The sequence below is a fragment of the Corvus moneduloides genome, chromosome 1 (genome assembly GCF_009650955.1).
Source record: "Corvus moneduloides isolate bCorMon1 chromosome 1, bCorMon1.pri, whole genome shotgun sequence".
Classification (NCBI taxonomy): Eukaryota; Metazoa; Chordata; class Aves; order Passeriformes; family Corvidae; genus Corvus; species Corvus moneduloides.
The window spans coordinates 7,363,470-7,383,709 of record NC_045476.1 but is presented as its reverse complement, the minus strand read 5'-3'; the positions used below and the strand labels follow the sequence as shown (position 1 = coordinate 7,383,709).

The 20,240-nt window shown below is 41.7% G+C and overlaps 1 protein-coding gene across 5 annotated transcripts in view; it reads right to left on the bottom strand.

The window, feature by feature from the left end:
• DPP6 (dipeptidyl peptidase like 6) overlaps window positions 1-20,240 on the bottom strand; it is a 540,763-nt gene that overhangs the window by 163,298 nt on the left and 357,225 nt on the right. For all 5 annotated transcript variants that reach the window (XM_032098969.1, XM_032098980.1, XM_032098952.1 and 2 more), the window contains exon 2: window positions 5,164-5,278. In XM_032098969.1, coding sequence (XP_031954860.1) covers window positions 5,164-5,278 — 115 coding nt within the window. The remainder of the gene's footprint in view (window positions 1-5,163; window positions 5,279-20,240) is intronic.

Here is a 20,240-nt window from a genome sequence, read left to right as displayed (position 1 = left end):
GGGGACAGGTTGTGTCCACACCCAACTGCAGGGACTGCAAGGCCTCTTTGGGCTTATGGAAGGACAGGATTTAGCATGTGCCACCTTTTTTTTTTGCATTCATATTCCCCAGCCCAGCAGATCCAGATGGCAGCATGGCAGCAGTGCAAGTGGCACAGGGGTTTGAGATCTGAGTGCCAAGTCACAAACCCGGCATCCAAACATCACAGCTACATGCTGAGAGAACTGAGTAGAAACCATGCCCATATTGGTTTTGATTCAATATTAGAGGCATGACAGGAACCCTGTGTTTGGGTTCATCTGCCTGCTCTTCATCCTTGAAGTCAGTGGTCCCAAACAAACCTGGGCTGAGCTGACAACACCCGGCTCTCCAGAACACAAAACGAACAAAGATCCTCCACAAATCCAGAAAACTCAAACAAAAAGGAGCAAGGAGCTGACCTCACTGCCTGTTTTGCCTCCTCGCTTTCAAGCTTCTTCTCAACTCCAGCCATGCTCAGAGGCTGTTTGATAGGTCAGAAGGCTACAGCCACCTTTGGCTGCCCACCTTTCTTTCCATCATCCCTGGTGCTCAGCCCACATGCTGGTGTCAGATGCCCTCCTCACACACTGGCCTGTTGTCCACTGCATGTGAGGGACAGTGTGCCCATCTCTCTGTGGCCAGAACACCAGGAGCTCCTTTCCCATCTCAGCATACCTGCTGGATCTCTGGGCAGACCCTTCTTTTCACCCAGATGACCTCTCTGTCACCAAAAGGCAGTGGCCAGACAAGGCAAACAGGCAGCCTTTCTCCCTTCTGTAATATCCCTCCTTTTCCTAGAGGTGTAAAATACACATTTATACATAACTATTGTGAACAAACTGCTCTCCTGCACAGCTGCTCAAAGGACAGTTCCTTGTTCTTTCTGAGTATCACAAGTGCTACAAAGCTTCTAGGCAATACCTTTGACTGTCAGACAGCATGCTGTGAATTAATGCTATGCAATGACTAGCTCAGTACCGCTTCTGAGAAATGTTTCTTATGGATTTTGCAAAAATTTTAATATGTATTAGGGTGTACTTTCCTTTTTTTCAGCTAAAAGGTCAGATTTGAAAGGAGCAAATGTGATGTATATCTCCGGAAAGCTTTAAATATCAGGAACGGATGTACGAGAAAGCAGAGCCTCTTCCTAAGCAAAATGTCTAGTGCAATTTGGGAAGGTTTTATTGTACTCACAATTTCTGTAGGACTGGGTCCTCTTTTCAGCTTTGCTCTGTGTGTGTGTGTGCATGGGCAGACTTCCAGAAAGTTTTGCATGTCTTTGTACAAATACACAAACAATGGAATGGGACCCAGACAGGTGCCACATGCTGTGACAAGTGAGGAGCTGCCAATAAGGAAAGGTTCAGGCCAACACTGTTATCATTTGTATAAACAGCTTCACATTTTTCAAAGGTGTCAGAGGTGGGTGGATCGGCAGGCCTCACACACACATGAAATTGGAGAAGCTCAACATAGGCAATGGTGTGTGGGTGTGGTGTCCTGTTGTGTAATTAAATGTAAACTTCCACCAGTTACTGCTTCTTTTGAGAATGTTGTTCTAGAACATCAAAGAACATCTATACAAATCACAGAAATGTTGAGATGGTTTTAGGATTTTATAAAAGAAGACACAGGCATTAGCCAGCAATAGAGCACTGCTACTGTAATTACAGCGTCTGCTGAATGCAAAATCCACTGCTCCCAGTTTATGAGCTAATCTTGGAGCAGGGTGAGTATCCTCCCCCTAAGAAACCCAAACCAGTAGGAATTTCAGCCCCTCTGCAGCTGAATCCAGAGTTAAAACCTTTAAAGGTTTGGGCTGATTTGAAAAAGAATCTGGAAGAGATATACAAATCCCCTTTTCCCCCAATTATTAAATACCTTAATCATTATCTGCCCTGCTAAGCAAATCTTCCCCACTTCCCACTTTACCTGTTATTCTTGACTTTGCAGGAGATTACCCAAGTTTTCCCAGTGTTAGTCCAAGTTATGGGTCCAGGTAACCACTTTTCTTTGTCTGAGCATGGACTACATGCCCATATGCAGCACTCTAGCCCATTTTGTCCAAAATTACTCTCTGGAATCAGACACTGAATGATGTTCAGCACTGGGTTTAAAACATCTCTGCATCTCAGGTCTTGCTACTGCACTGCAAAGCAGGCCTTCAATCCAACACCAAAATACTGAGAGAAAAATAGTTTCCCAGACAGGAAGAGGACTGAGATAGACAGGAACAAGTAAGGGATTCAGAGGTAAAATGAAAAAGGTTGTTTGTGCTGGTGTGACAGCATCAGGCTGGACTCCAACATTACCATTGGAAGGAAGAATTAAAACATTTGAATATCCCCTCTTGGAGGCTTTTGCAGTGAAGAGGGGTTTTTGTTTGGTTGTTTTGTTTGTTTTATTGCCGATGTCACTCTCCTACTTGGCAGCTCCCTGTGAACTCCACAAAACTGCTCCGCCTCCTTCCTTCACTGTGCTCCTGCCCCTTCCTTGCCTCTTGTTCACTTATCTATCACTTAATTCTCTGCTTGGCTACCAAAGGATAAACATTTCTTCTTCCAGAGAACTATTTTATGGCAGGGAAATGCAGACTCTGCTTCTCCTTTTGGAAAGGCTCCTCCATCTTCCCCAGTCCTTGTCGGGACATCCCAGTCAGGATTAGCAATGTTATACATTTTTCATTTGTCAAACCAGGCTCAGTGTCTCACTTAGCACTGACTGGCAGGAAATGCCCGTGAAATGGGCCTCCTGTTCCCTTCTGTCATAGCCCAACCTCGTAACAAGTTCCAGGGCCAATGGCTTAGAAGAAGACTGAACTCAGCTGCTGCCAAGCCACAGCAGCAACCTAAGCTCTCTAATTTACCCCATAGTCTCACCATGAAGCACTCTGGATCCACAATAAAAGCAGGAGCAGTACTGAGCTCAGAGTTTTTGTATGTACATGTAGGACACAATTCTGAAATGTCAACAGGGGAAAAAAACAACCCAAGCCCAGTTTACCAGCAGATCAGGGAATTAGAAATCTCAAAAAATATGAACGGAAATTTTAGCACAGAAAGAAAATAACTTTGCATATTCCTAAGTTTTAAGCATGGAGACCCTCTCAACAGTGTTATCTGGAGGTGTTGCTGGGTACATACTAAAAACTGTATTTTATGTGTATGCACACACATCCCAAAGGGAGAATGTCTTTGTGTGTGCATATAAAATATAAATTAAAAAATACACTTGTGAATTTTATTTAGAACTGAATGTGGGTATTTCAAGATGGAGAAGAAGGAGGACCCTGGAAACTAGAGGCCTGCTAGTGATAGTTCAGTGTCTGGTAAAGTTATGGAGAAGTTTATTCTGGGAAGTATTGAAAAACACCTGAAAGAGAATTCAGTCATTGGTCACAGCCAGCACAGCTTCATGACAGCAGAGTCCTGCTTATCAAATCTGATTTCATATCATGGCAGGGTAACCTACCTAGCTGATCAAGGGAAGTCAGTAGATGCAATCTTTTTGGATTTTGATGAAAGTGGCACCCGTGATCTCATCTGTGCAGTACAGTTGCTTCAAGACAACTTGTGGAAGCTCACAGGTATGGGTTTAGGAATCTAGGCTTTAGTGTGCATCTTTGAAAATCTGTGCTTCTGTAAAACTGAAGGCAACATTTCCATATCTAATAAGTTGTGCCTGATGTGAGGGTAGTTCACAGACCATGCCCCAAAACATCTCAGAGATGAACAGCACTGTCCAAAGATGTTGAATCTGAACAGCAGCAAAATTAATTTAATAGATTATCCTTAATTAAGTTTAACCTTAATTAATTTAATTACATAATTAATCTGGCATGACCACATCGTACTTACATTTACATTGAAAACTTCATGATAACATGAAATAAACTGAATATGTCATGACAATAAATAACCAAAAAAATAATGTGCTGATTTTCACTCATTTTCAAATTAACTCAGTGTACTCCTGTGCTTCCTGGTTTGTCACTGTCTCCTGCTCATCATACAGCAGGAATGTGGGATAAGAATTTGGTCAGGGAAGATGGCCCAGACCTGCTGGACTGCATGTACTTTCACATGTAATGGGCTGGAAATTTTTGCCCCACAGCTTCCGTCTCATTTTCCCACTTCACTACCCTGTGCTCTTGCACTTCCGGAGGTTCCATTTCTCTCTTGCCTCCATTCTGCTCCTCAGCTCTGTGCTCTCTGTCCTGCTGCTCCCCAGATTCTCCCACTCAGATGTACTCATCCAGGAAGGAGTCCCTGTTCTTCTCCTCTACATCCCTAAGCAAGGAACCTTTGGTTCCCCCCTGTTTTGTAGCTCCTCACCCTTTCTGACACTGAATTCTCTTTTCTATGTCTTGTCTCTCATTTTGTTTGTCTTTTCATATTCAGTTCACAGTCTTCTCAGTGCTGCTTTATTTCTACTCCCTAAGTAGGCATGGAAATTTACAGGGCTGTATAAATACATAATAATAAATAACCATAATGACACCACATTAAAATTCAAGCCTACAACATCAGCAACTACTGTAAGAGAAGTAATTTACAGAGGTTACGTGCACAGAACTTTGCTGGAACTTGGTAAGGGGATTAACTTAAAGAATTCCTTATTGGGAAGTTACTAATTATTTGCTGTGGATAAGTAATATCTGGTATATCATTATCTGAAATTGCTTTGTAAACACTGTGCTCTGAACTAAAAAACAATCCAGCTGAATGGGATGGGATTTAGGTACCAAGGCATAAGCAACTAATGCCATTGCCAATGGTCTGGGATATGACCCTCAACTGGCAACTACTGCTCCATGTGCACATGAATTTCAGAAGTTCCTGTGCCCTCACTGACTGCCCTGTGAGGGTTCTTCTCCTACCCTGGCACATCTAAAATGACACTCCCCATCTGTGTTTAGGCAATCAAGTTCCAGCCTTGTGTCCTCAGCTCTGAACTGAAATGTAAAACGCTAAAACAATCTACCTAAGAACAGCCTTGAACTCAGCATCACATCAAGATAAAGTCAGGAAGGAGGATTCCTTTGATGTCGACTTTGCAGTCAGTTTGCAATCCCTTTACTCTTGGAAGTGTAAAATTACAGAAGAAAACGAGACTGGAAGTGAGTTAAAGTTTATAAATACCTGGTGTCAGGAGTATGACGGAGGTGACAATCAGGGAGCAGATAACGAGAATAACAAGTAAGGCAATTGCAATTCCTTTCCAGTTTCTTTGAGGAGGATTACTCCCCACCAGCTCCTAGAAACATCAAAAGAAGATGAGCATTTAGAAAACAGCACTTAGACATGGAAACAAGCACAGAATCTAGACAGCAAGGTATGTCTGCAGCACTGCACCCTGCAACCACGGTGGGTGACGTCCTTGAGCTGAACACAATCCACGCTGTTATAATTAATGGGGGTATTAATTGAATTGATCCCAAGTCCTTACACAGTGAATAAATGCAATGCACCCACAGGTGGCTCAGCAGTGGAACCCACACTCCCCATTACCTCCTGGCACTCAGGCACCAGCCCCCATCCCAGCACTCATCCAAACACACTTATCAGCACCGATTTCCTACCAACCCTCATTAAGTCTGGGAATGAGGAGCTTTACAGTAATTTCCAAGAGACTTTCATAATAAGATGTCAGAGAAGCATACAGGAAGATAAATAATTCACAGGGGCATGTATAGAGATAAAAATCAATAAGGACATCCCCCTGGTGAACCTTCCTGCCTTCCCAGAAAACAGGACATCTCCTCAGGGCATTTTGTGTGCACTCCTAGGTTGGTAGGTCTAAGCAATTGAAGACAGGCTCCTTGTCTAGCATGTACATTAAATTTAATCACGTCCTTAAAACTTTAGAATAAAAGCTCCATCACTGCTCACTGATTAGCTCTGACTGCACTGTGGTTGCACCATATGTTCTGCCTATGACGTATACAGCACCCCTGCTCTCAGCACTGAGGGTTTTATGAAGTGCTGTGTTCGCATTCACAAGATCTTAAACATTTATTGCACTTTCATGTGTTTTTGCTGGATTCCTCTTAGCATTTTGCATTATATGTGATTTTGTGCAGGCATTGAAGCACCCCCAGGAACGGTATGAAATATTAGTGCACACCATTTTTTGGGAGGCTGAATTCAGTCAAGTGAGCTGGTCTCGCAGCCAGAACAACTCTGGATGCTCCTCCTCCTTGTAAAACTCATCCATTTAGGATTTTTGCCTCATTTCCTTTATTATGAGGGATGGTGTGTCTAAAACAGAGCTGCTGGTTCTTCTTTAAAAGACTACTTTTTTTTTCCATTTTAAATTTTTTATGAAAACAAAAAACTTTCTAGTAGACTAAGTTCTTCTGTTATTCAGAGTTTGTTTCACTTCTGTTTCTTGTACACAGCAAAAAGACTGGAACAGGGAAGTCAGGCAAACCTCAGAGTTTTGTTTTCAGAAGATGCTGGGAAATATTTTTCAGCCTTTCCTTAGAATGCATTTTACAGAAAAAGTTAATGTCTAGACTCTCTTTCCATATGTTTGGGGATGTAGCCACTACAAAGGCTATAAATCTGTGATGGAAAGCCAAGTTAGAGGCATTAAACACCTGATGCACTCCATCATTTATTCTAGTTCTGGAAAAGCCACAAGGATTCTCTCCCTTCTGGCAAAGGAGGGGTAGAGGTGAGCACACCTTCCCCTCCTTGTCTCCCCCTCGTTTGCATTTGGCTTTCTATTTGAAGTGAAAAACAATTAGAAGGAACAAATTTATAGTTTACTATTGCTACTGGAGAAAAATTTGAAAAGTGGGTCAGGAGCTTTGAGAAATGCAATTTTGGCAACAATCAAACAGAATAAATACTCCCATTTCTGCAGATTCTTTACACTAATTATGAATACAAATGTTAATCAATTTAGTCTCCTAACACCAGTTTTAGGAAACTGTTATGGTCTCCATTTTTCGGGTGATGCAAAAACGCACAAATGAAAGTCTGTGGCTTTCCTAGAGAAACAAACTGATAAATGAGCCAGGGAAAGAATGCAGGGCTTCCTCATAAGTGGCAGAACTGTTCTTTCTTTCACATCAGGGTGCAGGGGGATCTAGAGAGAAACAGGAGAATGGAGGAGGAGCTGCTGAGAAACCCATCCAAGCCCTCACAGTGTCTTGGGACAGGGGTGAAACACTCACTGACAGTGTTACAGAACTGACAGCAACAGTCACAGTCCTGAAAAACAACACTCTCACCACAAATGGTCAGAAGTTCTAAAATTGAAGAAAAAATTAGATCATGGACTTGAATAACATCTACAAACTCAGACGTAGTTCAAAAGATTAATAAAACCTTGCATTAAGTGTGATTTCCCCATCCATGAGTCCCCGTGTGATAGAAATACACACGTACTTGAGCTTTCAGGACATCTGTACTTGCACTGAATCCATTATCAAGTCAATCCCATTAATTCTCCAAGCATTCAATCAATATTTGAGCAAAATCTCAACAAAAAAAAGACTGTGAATTTCTAGTGTATCAAGAGGAGGAAAACTATTCATAAGCAAAATATTGGGGTTTAATACACTGCAAGGAAGTAGAAAAGAGTATTTTCACTTTCTTTTCAAAATTCCATCAGGAAATTTCCCCTGGTAAAAAGAAAGGAGAGATAAATGACTTTTCAAAGAAAGACAAACAGCTTTATTCAGCACAGGTTTGGAAAGCTGCTCTTTTGTTCTCAGTCATTTGAAGTCTCTTTTGATAGAATCACTCACAGCAAAACTGCAGACGCATCACACCATACTCATGATAGCACTGCCACCTCGGGTTATCCCTGTCTGTATTTCTGTTAATTCCAGAGGCATGTTGCTGTGTCACTGTGACCAGCCTTTACCTCCAGGGCATTACAGCCTCACCAGCCTGTGATACCCCCTGCCTTTGGCAGCAAACCCCACCCTTCACCCTTCACATGATGCCTGCATTTCCCACCAGCAGGCTTCAGCTGCCTGTTCACATTGCTCAGGGAAGCCTCTGTGCTTGGGACTGAAGCCAGGAAGGTGTTTAATTCAGCCCTAGGCAGGTACTGATTCAAGCACATAAATGATCTTGAAGTGGCAGCCCAAAGGGTGCATTTCCAGCACATGGCACAAAGCTGGATTTTGCCCGTTCCTGAAAGACCCAGATTGCAGGGATAAACATGGAGATCTAAACCCACCAGCAAGCAGATGCCCTTTGTATTAATCCTAAAGATACCAAATTTGGGTTTCATACTGAAATCTGAGCATATGACACAAAGGGAAATAAACCAAGCACATATGGTTTCTGCTCTGATGAAGGGAACATGAAAGAAAATATTAAAGTCACTCATCAGTAGGAGCCACCTCCTCTCTGCCTCACATGAGGCACTAACACAACATCTTCACGACCTGTGCAAGCAAGTTAAAACCCTTCAGCCTGGTTTTCTCCTTCTTTACCTTTGCTGGGTTTTTTTTACCTCCTTCTTTCCACTACACGAAAACTAAATTGATTTTGGATTTGGAAAGTAAAGCAGATGTTTCCACAGGTTTTTACATAAGCACACTTCATTGATGTTGCATATTAAAAACTGCAAATGCTATTTTTGCATCTCTTACATCTTCATTTGTGATTGAAAAACGTCACTACCCACCTGTGAAGTTGATTTTGGAGCCATTAATCTAGACATCTACAGTATTTTAAGACTCTAAACTACAGATCTACAGTGACATATTTTCCTGCCTGTGAAAGAATCACTGTGCTGAGATGTTATGGATGAAGGCTGGATGCGCTCCAATCCAAGATACTGTCAACAAAATTATTTCTGGCATGTTTATTTGAAACCTGCCAAAAGCCTGCCAGCACAGTGGTCATATTACAATAATATAATAGCTTCTTAAAACAACTCATCAAGCACAACTTCTTTTTTCCTTTTTAAATAACCATCTTCTATATGGCTGAAGGACAATATAGACATCACTCATCAAGTATAGCTATTATTTAATAAAAACTTCTACATCCTGGACCAAAATCTTTGAAGTATCAGTAGTGAGATAGTCATGGTGGGCCTCTTAGTCTTTGTCAACACAGAGCTGCCACTTTTGTGCAGTAACAATAAATCCTAGGTGTGTTCTATGAAATATATACATTCCAGACACAGGTGCTGTATTCAGAGGTTCCTTGCAGAGGCAGGTGACACTGGGCCATGGAGACTGAGCTCTGGACTCAGTTACACTGGTGTAAATCTGAAGCAAAAGACGAACGAAAATCCAAGAAATTAATGGTATAAAATAAAAGCAGGTGCAAGAGGTTTTGTTTGCCTCAGAGGTGGCAGGATGGGGATTTATAGCAGTAATTTTGCAGTTTCCATACTTGCTACTCTTGCAAGCTCTGTTTCTTGCTTCTTTTTGATTTATTTCCAAATTTTGGCCTTAAATACAACAAACACAGCAAATAAAAATTCTTCTAACAAGCTTGTTAACTTTGTTAATTGAAAAATGAGTATTTTACCTTTCACTCATGCTGCCTAATTCTGAATTAGGACTTCTGTCTGATGAAATGTGGGTGAGTGGGGTATCTCTTACAACTCAGCTCACCAAGTCCTGAACATGGCACAGAATAAAATGGTATAGGAACACTGTTGTCCAAGACAAAAAATCCTGTGAAGTTCAGGGGAAAAATAATCTTGCTGCTAATTAGTTCTTTATAATACAAAATTGCAGCAGATTACACCTGCTGAATAGTACAACAAATGAGCTGAGGAGTGGGTAACTCATACAGTTATTAGATTATCAACCTTATGTTGCAAAAACAAAATACTAATTGCGATGATAATGGCAGCAAACTAGATGAGTTGCAGTGATTACAGCAGGAGCTCACTGAGAATCCTGGTTATTCTGCTGATTGATACTGCATTGCTGTCTCAACACAGTCCTCCTGCCTGGATCCTCCACTGCTCCTCTGCCTTAAGCCTAGGATGGAGGTTCTTCACGGGCAAGAATCACTTTTGATACCCTGCTTGGCACAGAGGAAACCTCAGCCACTACAGAATTTAGGAAGTATCATAACACAGATGAACAATAATAAGCATGTAACTGCATCATTCTCACCTCTGAAGTCAAGCTGAGTTACTTTTGCTTGGGGATATTTTATTTATTTTCTTTCCTTTCCTTCTCCTCCCTACTTGCCTCCCTCCCCTCTGCTGCTGCAGACCACCCTGAGCTGTGCTCCAGCTGGAGTGTGATGCTGAATAACAATCAGTTTCCAGATAAATACAGAGCCTGAGCCTGAGGCTACAGTAAACTCAGTTGTTCAGATGCTAAAGGTGACACTTCAGAGCAAGAGGAATAAAACCTTGCTCTGTTTTTACAAACGAGGCATGGCAGGTACGTGGGCTTTCCTGCAAAACCCCAACAGAAATAAGAGGGATAAAACCATCTGCCTGTTGTGGTGATGAAAGACAACTATGTTATGTTTTTCTTCATCTTCTGTTGATGCTTTTACTAATAGGGAGCAATGACAGTAACAGTGAACATCTTTGCTGCCCACTCCCCAGCACTGTGAGACAAATCTTTTACCCTGCACAGAATGCAGAATGCTCTCCTGCCCTGCATTTCTGGGAGGCTCTTTTATGAATGCCCTAAAGCCATTCTGCTTGGTTCCATCTCCTCCCACCATTATCTGCAAAGTGCAAATGTTCAGAGGCTGGGCACTAATGGTGTGTTTGAGAGTGAGTGAGGAAAAGATTTGTACCCGTAACACTCAGCTCCCCATAAAATTAAACCTTGCATGTTTTATGCTGTGGTAGAGCTTGTGGTCTCACTTGTTTCTATTACAAAGTCAATAGGAGAGAATGAATGCCATCTGCATCCCACACCTAAGTGTAGCTTTAACAGATGACAAGTCTTCCACAGTTTAAGAGCAGAAGGCACCAGATCCTCAGCTAGCACTGACTGACACAGATCATTGGCTCCACTGGAGCCAAGAGAGTCTGTCAGCTATAAATGAAACCCAGTGCTGCCTCTGAGTTAAAAGAAAAATAAATCCATAAAACAATTTAAATATAGTAATATCTGGAATTCCTAGATGTTCTGGATTGCAGAAATGGATATTTAATAACTTCCCATCATTTTTATAGGCATTATGATGAAATGGTTTTGGATCACCTCCAGACCTTGCAGCACTAAAAGATTAATTTAGCATCTTTGTGTTTTGAACTGGCATTTCACATGACTTTCATACCCAAGGAGAGTAACCACGCTGCAATATCCTCCTATGCCCTTACAGAGTCTGTAAATAAGCACCACTGCCATTTGAAACATCCCCAAATTATTCCTAGTGCTTAGGGTCAGAGCGACTCCATGGAACTTCCAAAATAAATTAGAACCTTGGAACATGGACTCTGAAATTCTGCCAGAAGCCTGTTCTCAAGGTGACAAAATTCATGCTGCAAACACCATCTGGACCTGTTGCACTCTGAGTGGTTCCAGCCAGAGGCACGGCCAGCCTCTGACCATGGCCAGGAGAAAGGAGATGGCAATACCTGTGTATGGCACAGGACATATGTGACTACAGATCTCTTTAGCCAAGAACTGTGTTGGCCTTGACATAATGTCATTTTATGAATCCCTTCACTTTCCCCCCATTAGTTAGGTTCATTCTGGTGCTGTAACACAGATGTTCTTATAGCACCTGGCACGGTGGGACTGTGAATCCTCTCAGGGGCCCTTAGCTGCTACTGTAATTCAAGTCATAATTAAAGATCCATTCACACTACTGACAGAGCCCATAAAATCAACAGCATTTCTTTGATTTTATTTCAGTGTTTGATATAAGCACACACATTCATCCGCTAAAACAGAAGCAAATCATCTCCTAGAGTGAAATATCTGCCATGGCACCAGTAAAACTTGGTTTGATGCTTAGGGTTTTATTCCAGAGGAGTCTGCGTGTTCACCAAATCCATGAAAATGCTTGGCAAGTCCAAATGCCACAGATCATATCACTGATCCCAGGACCCCTCTACACCACAGCATTTGCCAAGCTCCAGTTTTTCCACTACAATGCTCTGACAGCCTGGCTCCTTCCGAACTGAGCCACAACACACATGCATGAGCCCTGAAACAGCTCATACCTGTGCAGAAAGCATCTGCAAAGAGTGGTGTTGTCAAGGCATGCCAGGATTGCATCTCCCCACTCTATTTCTTGAAGAATTAGGATCTCAAGAAACGGGAAAAGAAGCTTTTCTGAAAGATTTGAGAGATTGGCAAAACAACCTCTCAGCTTTGTTTTCTCCCCTAATTCCAAAAAAATGCCAACCTACTTACATTGTAAAAAGGCAATTCCAATTTTTAGTGAAACTGTATTTCAGTAAAAAAAGAAAACATAATTCAATCTATGACTCTGAACACCAAGAAAGAATTTGTGATAAGAGAAATAGTGAGGTGTTTAATTCCCCTAGGTAGAAAGACAGCATTAAAAATTCGGTTCAATATTATATTTTATTAATTCCTAGGCATTTTTTTTTCAATTTAGTTTACAAATAATTTTTTTATAAATGGTACAGGAAGGAAAAAATGAGGCAAACAAGGTTTAATTCCTAAATAACTTGCTTGGGAGCAATGTAAGGGAGAGCTATGAAGACAGCCAAGGTTTGAGGTCACTGTGGTGCAGAGACAGTGGGAAGAGGAATATGAAATCCATATGTACAGCGGCGGAGGGGGAGGGTGGAAATGGATTTTACACAGCTTATTTTCAAGCACCAGTCATTTACAGTTTTGAAAAAGACAAAATGTTTGATGTATGGATGTTTCAAAGACAATGCAATTGCATTATTCATCATTGTACCAATATTTATATGAAGGTGATACTTATAATTTTACCTTTAAGGGAATCCTAGTTTTCTGTTGTTTCTAAGAACAAGTAATTTTTGATATATAGGTCTCTAATGTTGCAGTATGTAGCCAAGACTTTAAATAAAATTATGGAAAGAATATTCTTCTCTGATAAAAATTTTAAGTTGAACAATGGAAAAAGAAAGTGTAAGCGTAGGCCTGCATTTTATACAATTCTGTTAGACAAAAAGACATTAGAAGCTGTGGGAGTGGGATCCAGTATGGAGGCTCTTCTCTCCCAGCTAAGTGGCCTTCTCCCCAGCCAAGAGTTTTTGCTTCATCTCTGTCCCCTTCATCTCATCTACTGAAACTTGCATTCCTGGTTTCACAATTAAATAAAAAACAGTAAACAAATATGTTCTCTTGTCCCAGGGGTGATTGGCTGAGCACTCCTCTCACCCAAAAGCCAAACTCTCCGATACTGGAGTGCAGCACAACCTCACCACAACTTCTTCGGCAAAACAGGCCCTGGCCCACTCCATACACCAACATTTTCTGCAGCACTCCTGTGACAGTCCTGCTACAATGGGCCAAAACCACACCTGGGAGCACACTGACAAACCACACCAGTGGTCACCTATGCTTGGTCCCCTGCACCCCTCCAGGGTATTTCACCACAGAAATGCAGCCCTAAACTTCATCAGTATCCCAAATCCAAAATCTTAGCATTAGTCCCCAACTCTCCCTTATTTGTGTAATTCTTACACTTAAGGAAAATCATTTGCTTGAGCCCACATTTTACTCACATAGAAGTAAAGGGAGGGGGACACAACAGTGAAAGAACAGACGTTTTTTATATATTTTATAATGCTGACTATTTCTTTCTGGCTAGCAGCAACCTGTGCTGACATCCATGGGCATCACTGGGATGATGAGGCAAGAGGCAGAGTCCACAGGCTGTGAGACTGTCCTCAGTAGCTGGGAGACATCTTACTTCTCCCAATGGTATTTGCTTGGGTATTTCTCAGATATTCTTGAACCAGAAACCACTTCATGGATATCCTGATTTGATGTTCATGAAGTTGTTTTTTTTTTAAAAAAGACTGAATTTCCCCAGGCCCTTCTCCAGCACTATCTTAGGACAACTGTGGTTGGAAGCATTACAGTTCTTTGAAGGGTGCTTGGGTTCTTGGCGTGAAATGCCAGCAGCTGGCTCAGCACCGATGCTGCTGTCAGGAAAAGCCACTCCAAGGTCTCCAAAGGTTTATGAGTCTTATGCTTGGTCTGTTTTAATTGATTTCTGGTTTTGCTAGGGTTCTCACAGCACAGTACAAGGCTTTGCAAAGTCGCTTATTTTAATTTTCAAAACTTCCTGGTTGACAGCAAACAGAACCAACAAACATTAAGTCAGTTTTCCTCAGGAAAGCAAGATGCCAAATCTTCCATACTGGGTTGTGTTAACTGTGGCACAACACCACAGGAGCGTGACTCCTTGTGTATAAAGTACACTTTTCTTGCTCATTTTTCATTTGAAAGAATTATCCTTAATTCAATACAATTCTGAGACTCAGTAAGTGAATTACAGAGTGAAATGTAAATATCCACATTCCCACTCAAAAAAGAATTAAAAATAAAAAGAAGCAAAACGGATTGAGACAGAAATTGCAATTTTTTTTATCTTAGAAGATCTATTTCACAAGGGGCCCTGCCACCAGGGCCACCAGCAGTAAAGCCACTGCTTTCTGCTTTCATGATAAGTTCTAATCTCCCTGAACAATTCATGTTACCATCTCAGGAGCAGTGACAAAAATACCTCTTCTCCTGAGTCATGCAGGTGATTTATCCATAAATGTAGGGACATAATATTGAAATAAACATGCTGTAGGATTTGAAAAGAGAAAAATCACTCATGCAGACTCAACAACTTGTGTGTGACAGGTTCACTGCATCCCATGGAAAAATGCTCCAAAGCTGGTAAGGAAAACAGCGTCCAAGAAAGAAATTTCTTCTCCACACCTCACCAGCCTGTTATTCTCACGAGAAGCAGAGTTTGGCTTCTGAAATTGAGGGCTTTATCAGACCCAGCAGGCAGAGCCATGGCCACATTTCCCTACAGAGCTCCATTTTGGATCTATTTGTGATCATAACACGCCTCAAAAAGACCCTCTGTCTTCATATCCCTTTCCCTCTCACTCCTTTTGCAAGGCTTAAAGACATCCCAAACTTGTGATGCTGCACTGAACCTTCCAGTAGAGATCTCCCTACCAGGCACCCAGCCTGAGCCCTCTGATGTGGGGCTGCAAACAGCACATTGCACCATGCACGTGCCAGTGTCCTCAGAGCTGCTCAGGTCCTTAAATCCCTGTGGCTTCACCAGGATTCAGGCACAAGAATAGTCCTGAGGACCTTTGCCTTTGTGTCTCTCTTCACCTGATCTAGGTTAAAAGATAGAACTCCTCCACAACTAATAAAAGAGTTCAGAAGTGATCAGACATGGAGCAGTGAGAAAGTAAATGACAGGGGCTGGAATACTGGTATTTGTAAAGATAGATGAGCATTAGCACAGCCAGAAATTCATTTACCATGTGAAAAATCTATTCAGACCAGAATGGGAACTCTACCAATTAATGTACTTCAGAGATGTATCTCTCCAATAAGCAGAGTTACAGGGATCATTTTTCTTTGACACACACCATAAGGGAATGAAAAGGTTAATGTAGTGTATATGAATGCATTTTTAAAAATCAATTTAAGGGAATTTTCTCTGCTGTAAATTATGCTCTGGCACCAGAGAAAGCCATCAAACTCAAATTAACAAAAGGAACAAAAGAATTTAATCTAAAACTACATTATGATTGTGTTGCTCATTGGTGCACACAAAAAAATCAGCAACATACATTTCATTTTTACCTCCTTTGATTACAAAAAGGCTATTATCAGTGAAAGATAATGTTGAATCATAATTAAAAGCAGGACTCTCCCTCCTACCAGCCTGCAAAGCACAACATTTTCTGTAATGCAATATAAAGTCATTTTGCTTAGGAAACACATTTGTCAGCTCTCCTCACGTTCACCAGACTGTGACCCCTTTACCTCCTCTTGCACACACTCCTGTAATCTCAGAAAAAGCAGGGTTTGGCTTCTGAACTCCAGACTTCCCATTCAGCAAGACCTGACATTGGCCTTGCTGCAGCTGAAGGCATGAAGCTTCTCTGGACTCATGGCACCTGTCTAGAAGATCTGAAACAGTTTTCAGATTTCCCCTAATTTTAACTGGCAGAAGAGCAAACACCAGCTGAAATCCTGCATTTTCAAGAGATCCAAAACAGTTCCCATAACTTCATGGCACTGTCACAGGCTCTCCACTCCCCATCATCCGATTTGCAAACTGTGGACTCCTCTCCCCTTCACAATACACAGGGTGTCTTCTCTACCTGGAGAGGACACTGAGCAGTACAGTGACATTCACACTGAAAGCCACAATCAGAACAAGTCTTTGAAGTGACACAGCTCCACACCATGTTTCCTGAAATTATCACCCATCATAGCCCTTGTGCTTTTCTCAAGTGACATTTGCTGCCACTAAATTCAGGAACTGAAAGGTGGCACTTAGGAGTGCAAGATTTGATGGCATATTCTGAGTCAATGGAATGAAGAGAGAACATGACACAACTGATCTGTGCTCTTATCTTTTGGCAGCCACTGTGCTGGTTGCCAAAAGACACCACAGCACGGTGAAGGAACAGACAGATCATATGGGCTACTCAGGATAGATCAGCTGCATTATTTTCCTTCCATTGCATTGGCATAAATACCTGCATCATTCCCCCTGTGTATTCAACAGCTTTCCACCACTGAAACCTCCCCCTGTAGAGAGCAGATAATGGTCAGTGTAAAGAGTCTCAGTTATTTGATCTTCCTTCATTACCAAATGATGCCTTGAGGAACAGAGGCCACGGCTGTTTTGCTCATGGCATTTTTCACCCCTGGAGCGTCCCCCATGTTGAGGATCAGACTCCACACTTCCCTGCCTGTGTCTTCACAGTACCATGGGATTCTCTACCTCTACTCCCAGAAATTCTTCATCTGTTGGTAAATAACGGCAGGACTATATGACTATATATAACTGTGGTCTTTTATGTCTGATGAGGTTGCTATGGACCATTTATTCCCTACTCTTATTGCTGGTTTGATCTATCAATGAAGAGTGTCAAGTGGCACTCTTGGTTGCCAAGATAAAACGCAAGGTTAAAGCCACCATTTCACCTAAAAATTGAACATAGACAAGGAAGAAAGCCATGATACTAAAAAAATTGCAGTCATTTTTGCTAAATTAATTTGGACAAGGTGTGTGAGGGAGAGAGGATCAAAGAAACATCTTGGCTTGCACAGATTCATTCACTGCTTTATAATGCTATAGCAGTGAAGTATATATGTGTGTGTATATACATATATGTATATAAAGACACAACTTTTTTCTCTCCGTGTCTTGTCATGGGAAAGCAGAGACTCATCCTTTACACACACTTAGCTTTGTACGAGAAGTCAGCTCTTTTCCACTCATTATTTTTTATCTCCTTTGAAATAGCAAGTAAGCTGTTCTTCCATACGCTGAGTGGAGCTGGGCTTTGGCTCCTTTGAAGGACAGCTCACAAGTCAATAGCTGCAGTGCCTTCTCCACCAGGTAGGACCCGTGGAGAAGGCAGAAGTTTCATCATCTCACCTAATTCCTTCTCCATATGGTCAGGGACCATGACTTGTGAGTAATAATTGAAATATGTCTGATCAGAAGTTAAAAAGAATCAGAGGAATTGAAGTAAAAGCCAGTGGCTTCTTTTTATTATTTCTTCCCCATTTTCCTTCTTTTTTGCCATGGGTTCTTTGGGTTCACAGGAAATAAAAGGGCCCTTAGAGGTTGTGTATTCCAAGTTTCTGGAGGTGTTTGAGACCAGGCTGGATGGGGCTCTGAGTAACTTGGCCTTGTGGAAGGTGTCCCTGCCCATGGGAAGGGATTTGGAACAAGATGGTCTTTAAGGTCCCTCCCAACCCAAACCATATTCTAAATCTGAAAGCTCACTTTCATTTACTTTTTAGCAGTAGGATGGAGGAGAAAAAAAAAAAGCTTTATGACCTCTCCTTTTTAATAAGAAATATGTTAAGACTGTGCCTTAGTGCCCAGCTAGGTTATTGGAATAGCAAAGAAGAATTGCATTGCTTTTTTGTGTACAGTATTTTGCCTTTTAAAATATCGCCTTATAATGTAAAATGAAAAAGTCATGTTATGTACAGGAAAACTCACAGCAAACTAATGGGGCACTACAGACCTAGGATTGTACTTTTCTTCTCATTTTATTGGAATGAATTCAAAAACATAATCAGAATCTAGTTCATTCTCTTACATAACCCTTTGTGAAGGACTCTTAAAATTCACATCAACAGCATCTCATTCCCACTTTCCCCTTAATTTCCATTTTGTTTAATGGCTTCGTCACCATTTACTCATGATTTTAGTATTTTTTTTCCCCTCCTGTGAGAGAGAATAACCTCTCCCGGGTAATAGGACAAAGAGTTGGAAGCTGTTTGCTTCTGTTGTGCTTCTGTAAAAAATACATTTTAAAAAATTCCTTTGCAGGGAATAAGCCCAGTTCTACTTTGTTTTCCCTGGGGTCTGGTGACACAATTCCAGCAATTCCAAGTCCAGCTGCAGGTGCCATGTGAGGAGGTGCTCTGAGTGCGAGTTCCACCACTGCACAGCACATCCCCTTCGCAGGCTGAAGACGTGGAGTGCAAAATAATCAATCTTCCAAGGCCCTAATGAGCCCCTGTGCTACAGCCTGTACCTTGCCATCAGCTTCTAGAACAACAAAAAATGTCCAGCACAGACAGAAATAATAGCTGGAGGCTTCTATCAAATGTCTTTGTGAAATTACAGGAGGTACTTAACATTTGTCCTGTAACTTTTCAAAGGAAATGAGAACATTTGCCATCCAGACAGGAAGTCACCATCTCCCATTGGAATGAAAGACATCTTGATATAGTCCTGATCCTTTAACAGCAAGAATTCTGAACTCAGAAAATCTCAAAAGATGAGTCTATGAAAATTCTATGATTGGGTTCATGCTCAGCATGGACTACACAAGAGCCTCCTATATTCCATAGCATCCACATTTCACATATCTCTGAAATACAACACAACTAAGTGTTCACTTACATTAAGCCTTATATTAAGAATTAAAATTCCTAAACCAGAAAATGCACCTGCTGCATAAAAAAAATATGTGGAAAGACCCAATGAGAGAAATGGTTGAAAAAAGTTTAATTTTTACAGACTACTTCATGCTTGTACTAGTTAATTTTTCTGATTTTGAACTAATCCCTCTCCCACCAGCTGGTCACTCCATGGTAGGAGTGAAACATGCAGAGTGGAAACCCATGGTATGGATCCAATTTTTGATCCAGTAATGGACAACTTGTTAACCTCCCTCAGTCGTGATGCTGATCCCAAATCTGCATCTTCCTGTTTCTTCACTGGTTTGTAGCTTTTCTTGCCACTGTTTTGCCAATAGTTTTCCCTTCCATAGTAGGAGAAGATGGAATATCCTCACTCTCAGAACAGAGATTTTGGGAAACATGGAGGGTTTATGAGGTCATCTATGCAAGATATTTGGGCAATTGCATCGAAAGCAGGGTTAGGTTTTTAAAAGTCATTTTGGTTCTTGATTGCCCTCGGTTTCTCTGCAGGCAAGGCTCCCAAACATCTGTGAAGATGCCCAAGCACTTCACCATTTGAGTATCATTTAAAAACCATCTCCCTTTGCTCACATACAGCAAAAGAAACTGATCTCCCACTATAGCTTTGAGGTAGGGGAGCAGCCTTGAAGTTGAGCCGAACACACAAGAGGTTTTGGGGACAGGGCACAGAGAAGGGTGCAGCTCCCCTTATTTCTGCTCAGCAGGACAGGCCAGAGCTCACCTGCTGCCTGCTCAGCTCTCCCTTGCCAGCAACGCCCTCTCTGAAGCTGTGCCAGGTAACAAAATACATTCCCAAGCTGCAGCTGGTCTTGCATCCGTGCCCACAGGCAGCACATCTGTGGTGTGACCAGCAAGGGGGAATGTAAGGGCAGAATTTCAAGTAAGAGGAGCAGGAGGTAACATCTAATCAGCTGTTTCCACCACCTTGTCAAGACAGGAGCATTTGAACTTGGCTTGGAGAACACCACTGGGTGTGCTGTCTGTTATTTGCTGCTCTGCACAGGTAGACGTAATCCCAGTGTATTTTATTAACTCCTGTTATCCTGTGTGAATGGACACCACACATAGTTCCAGCTTGCTGCTTTCACTTAAAATTATTGAAATGTTTGTTGCAGAGGGAAGAAGAATCCCATT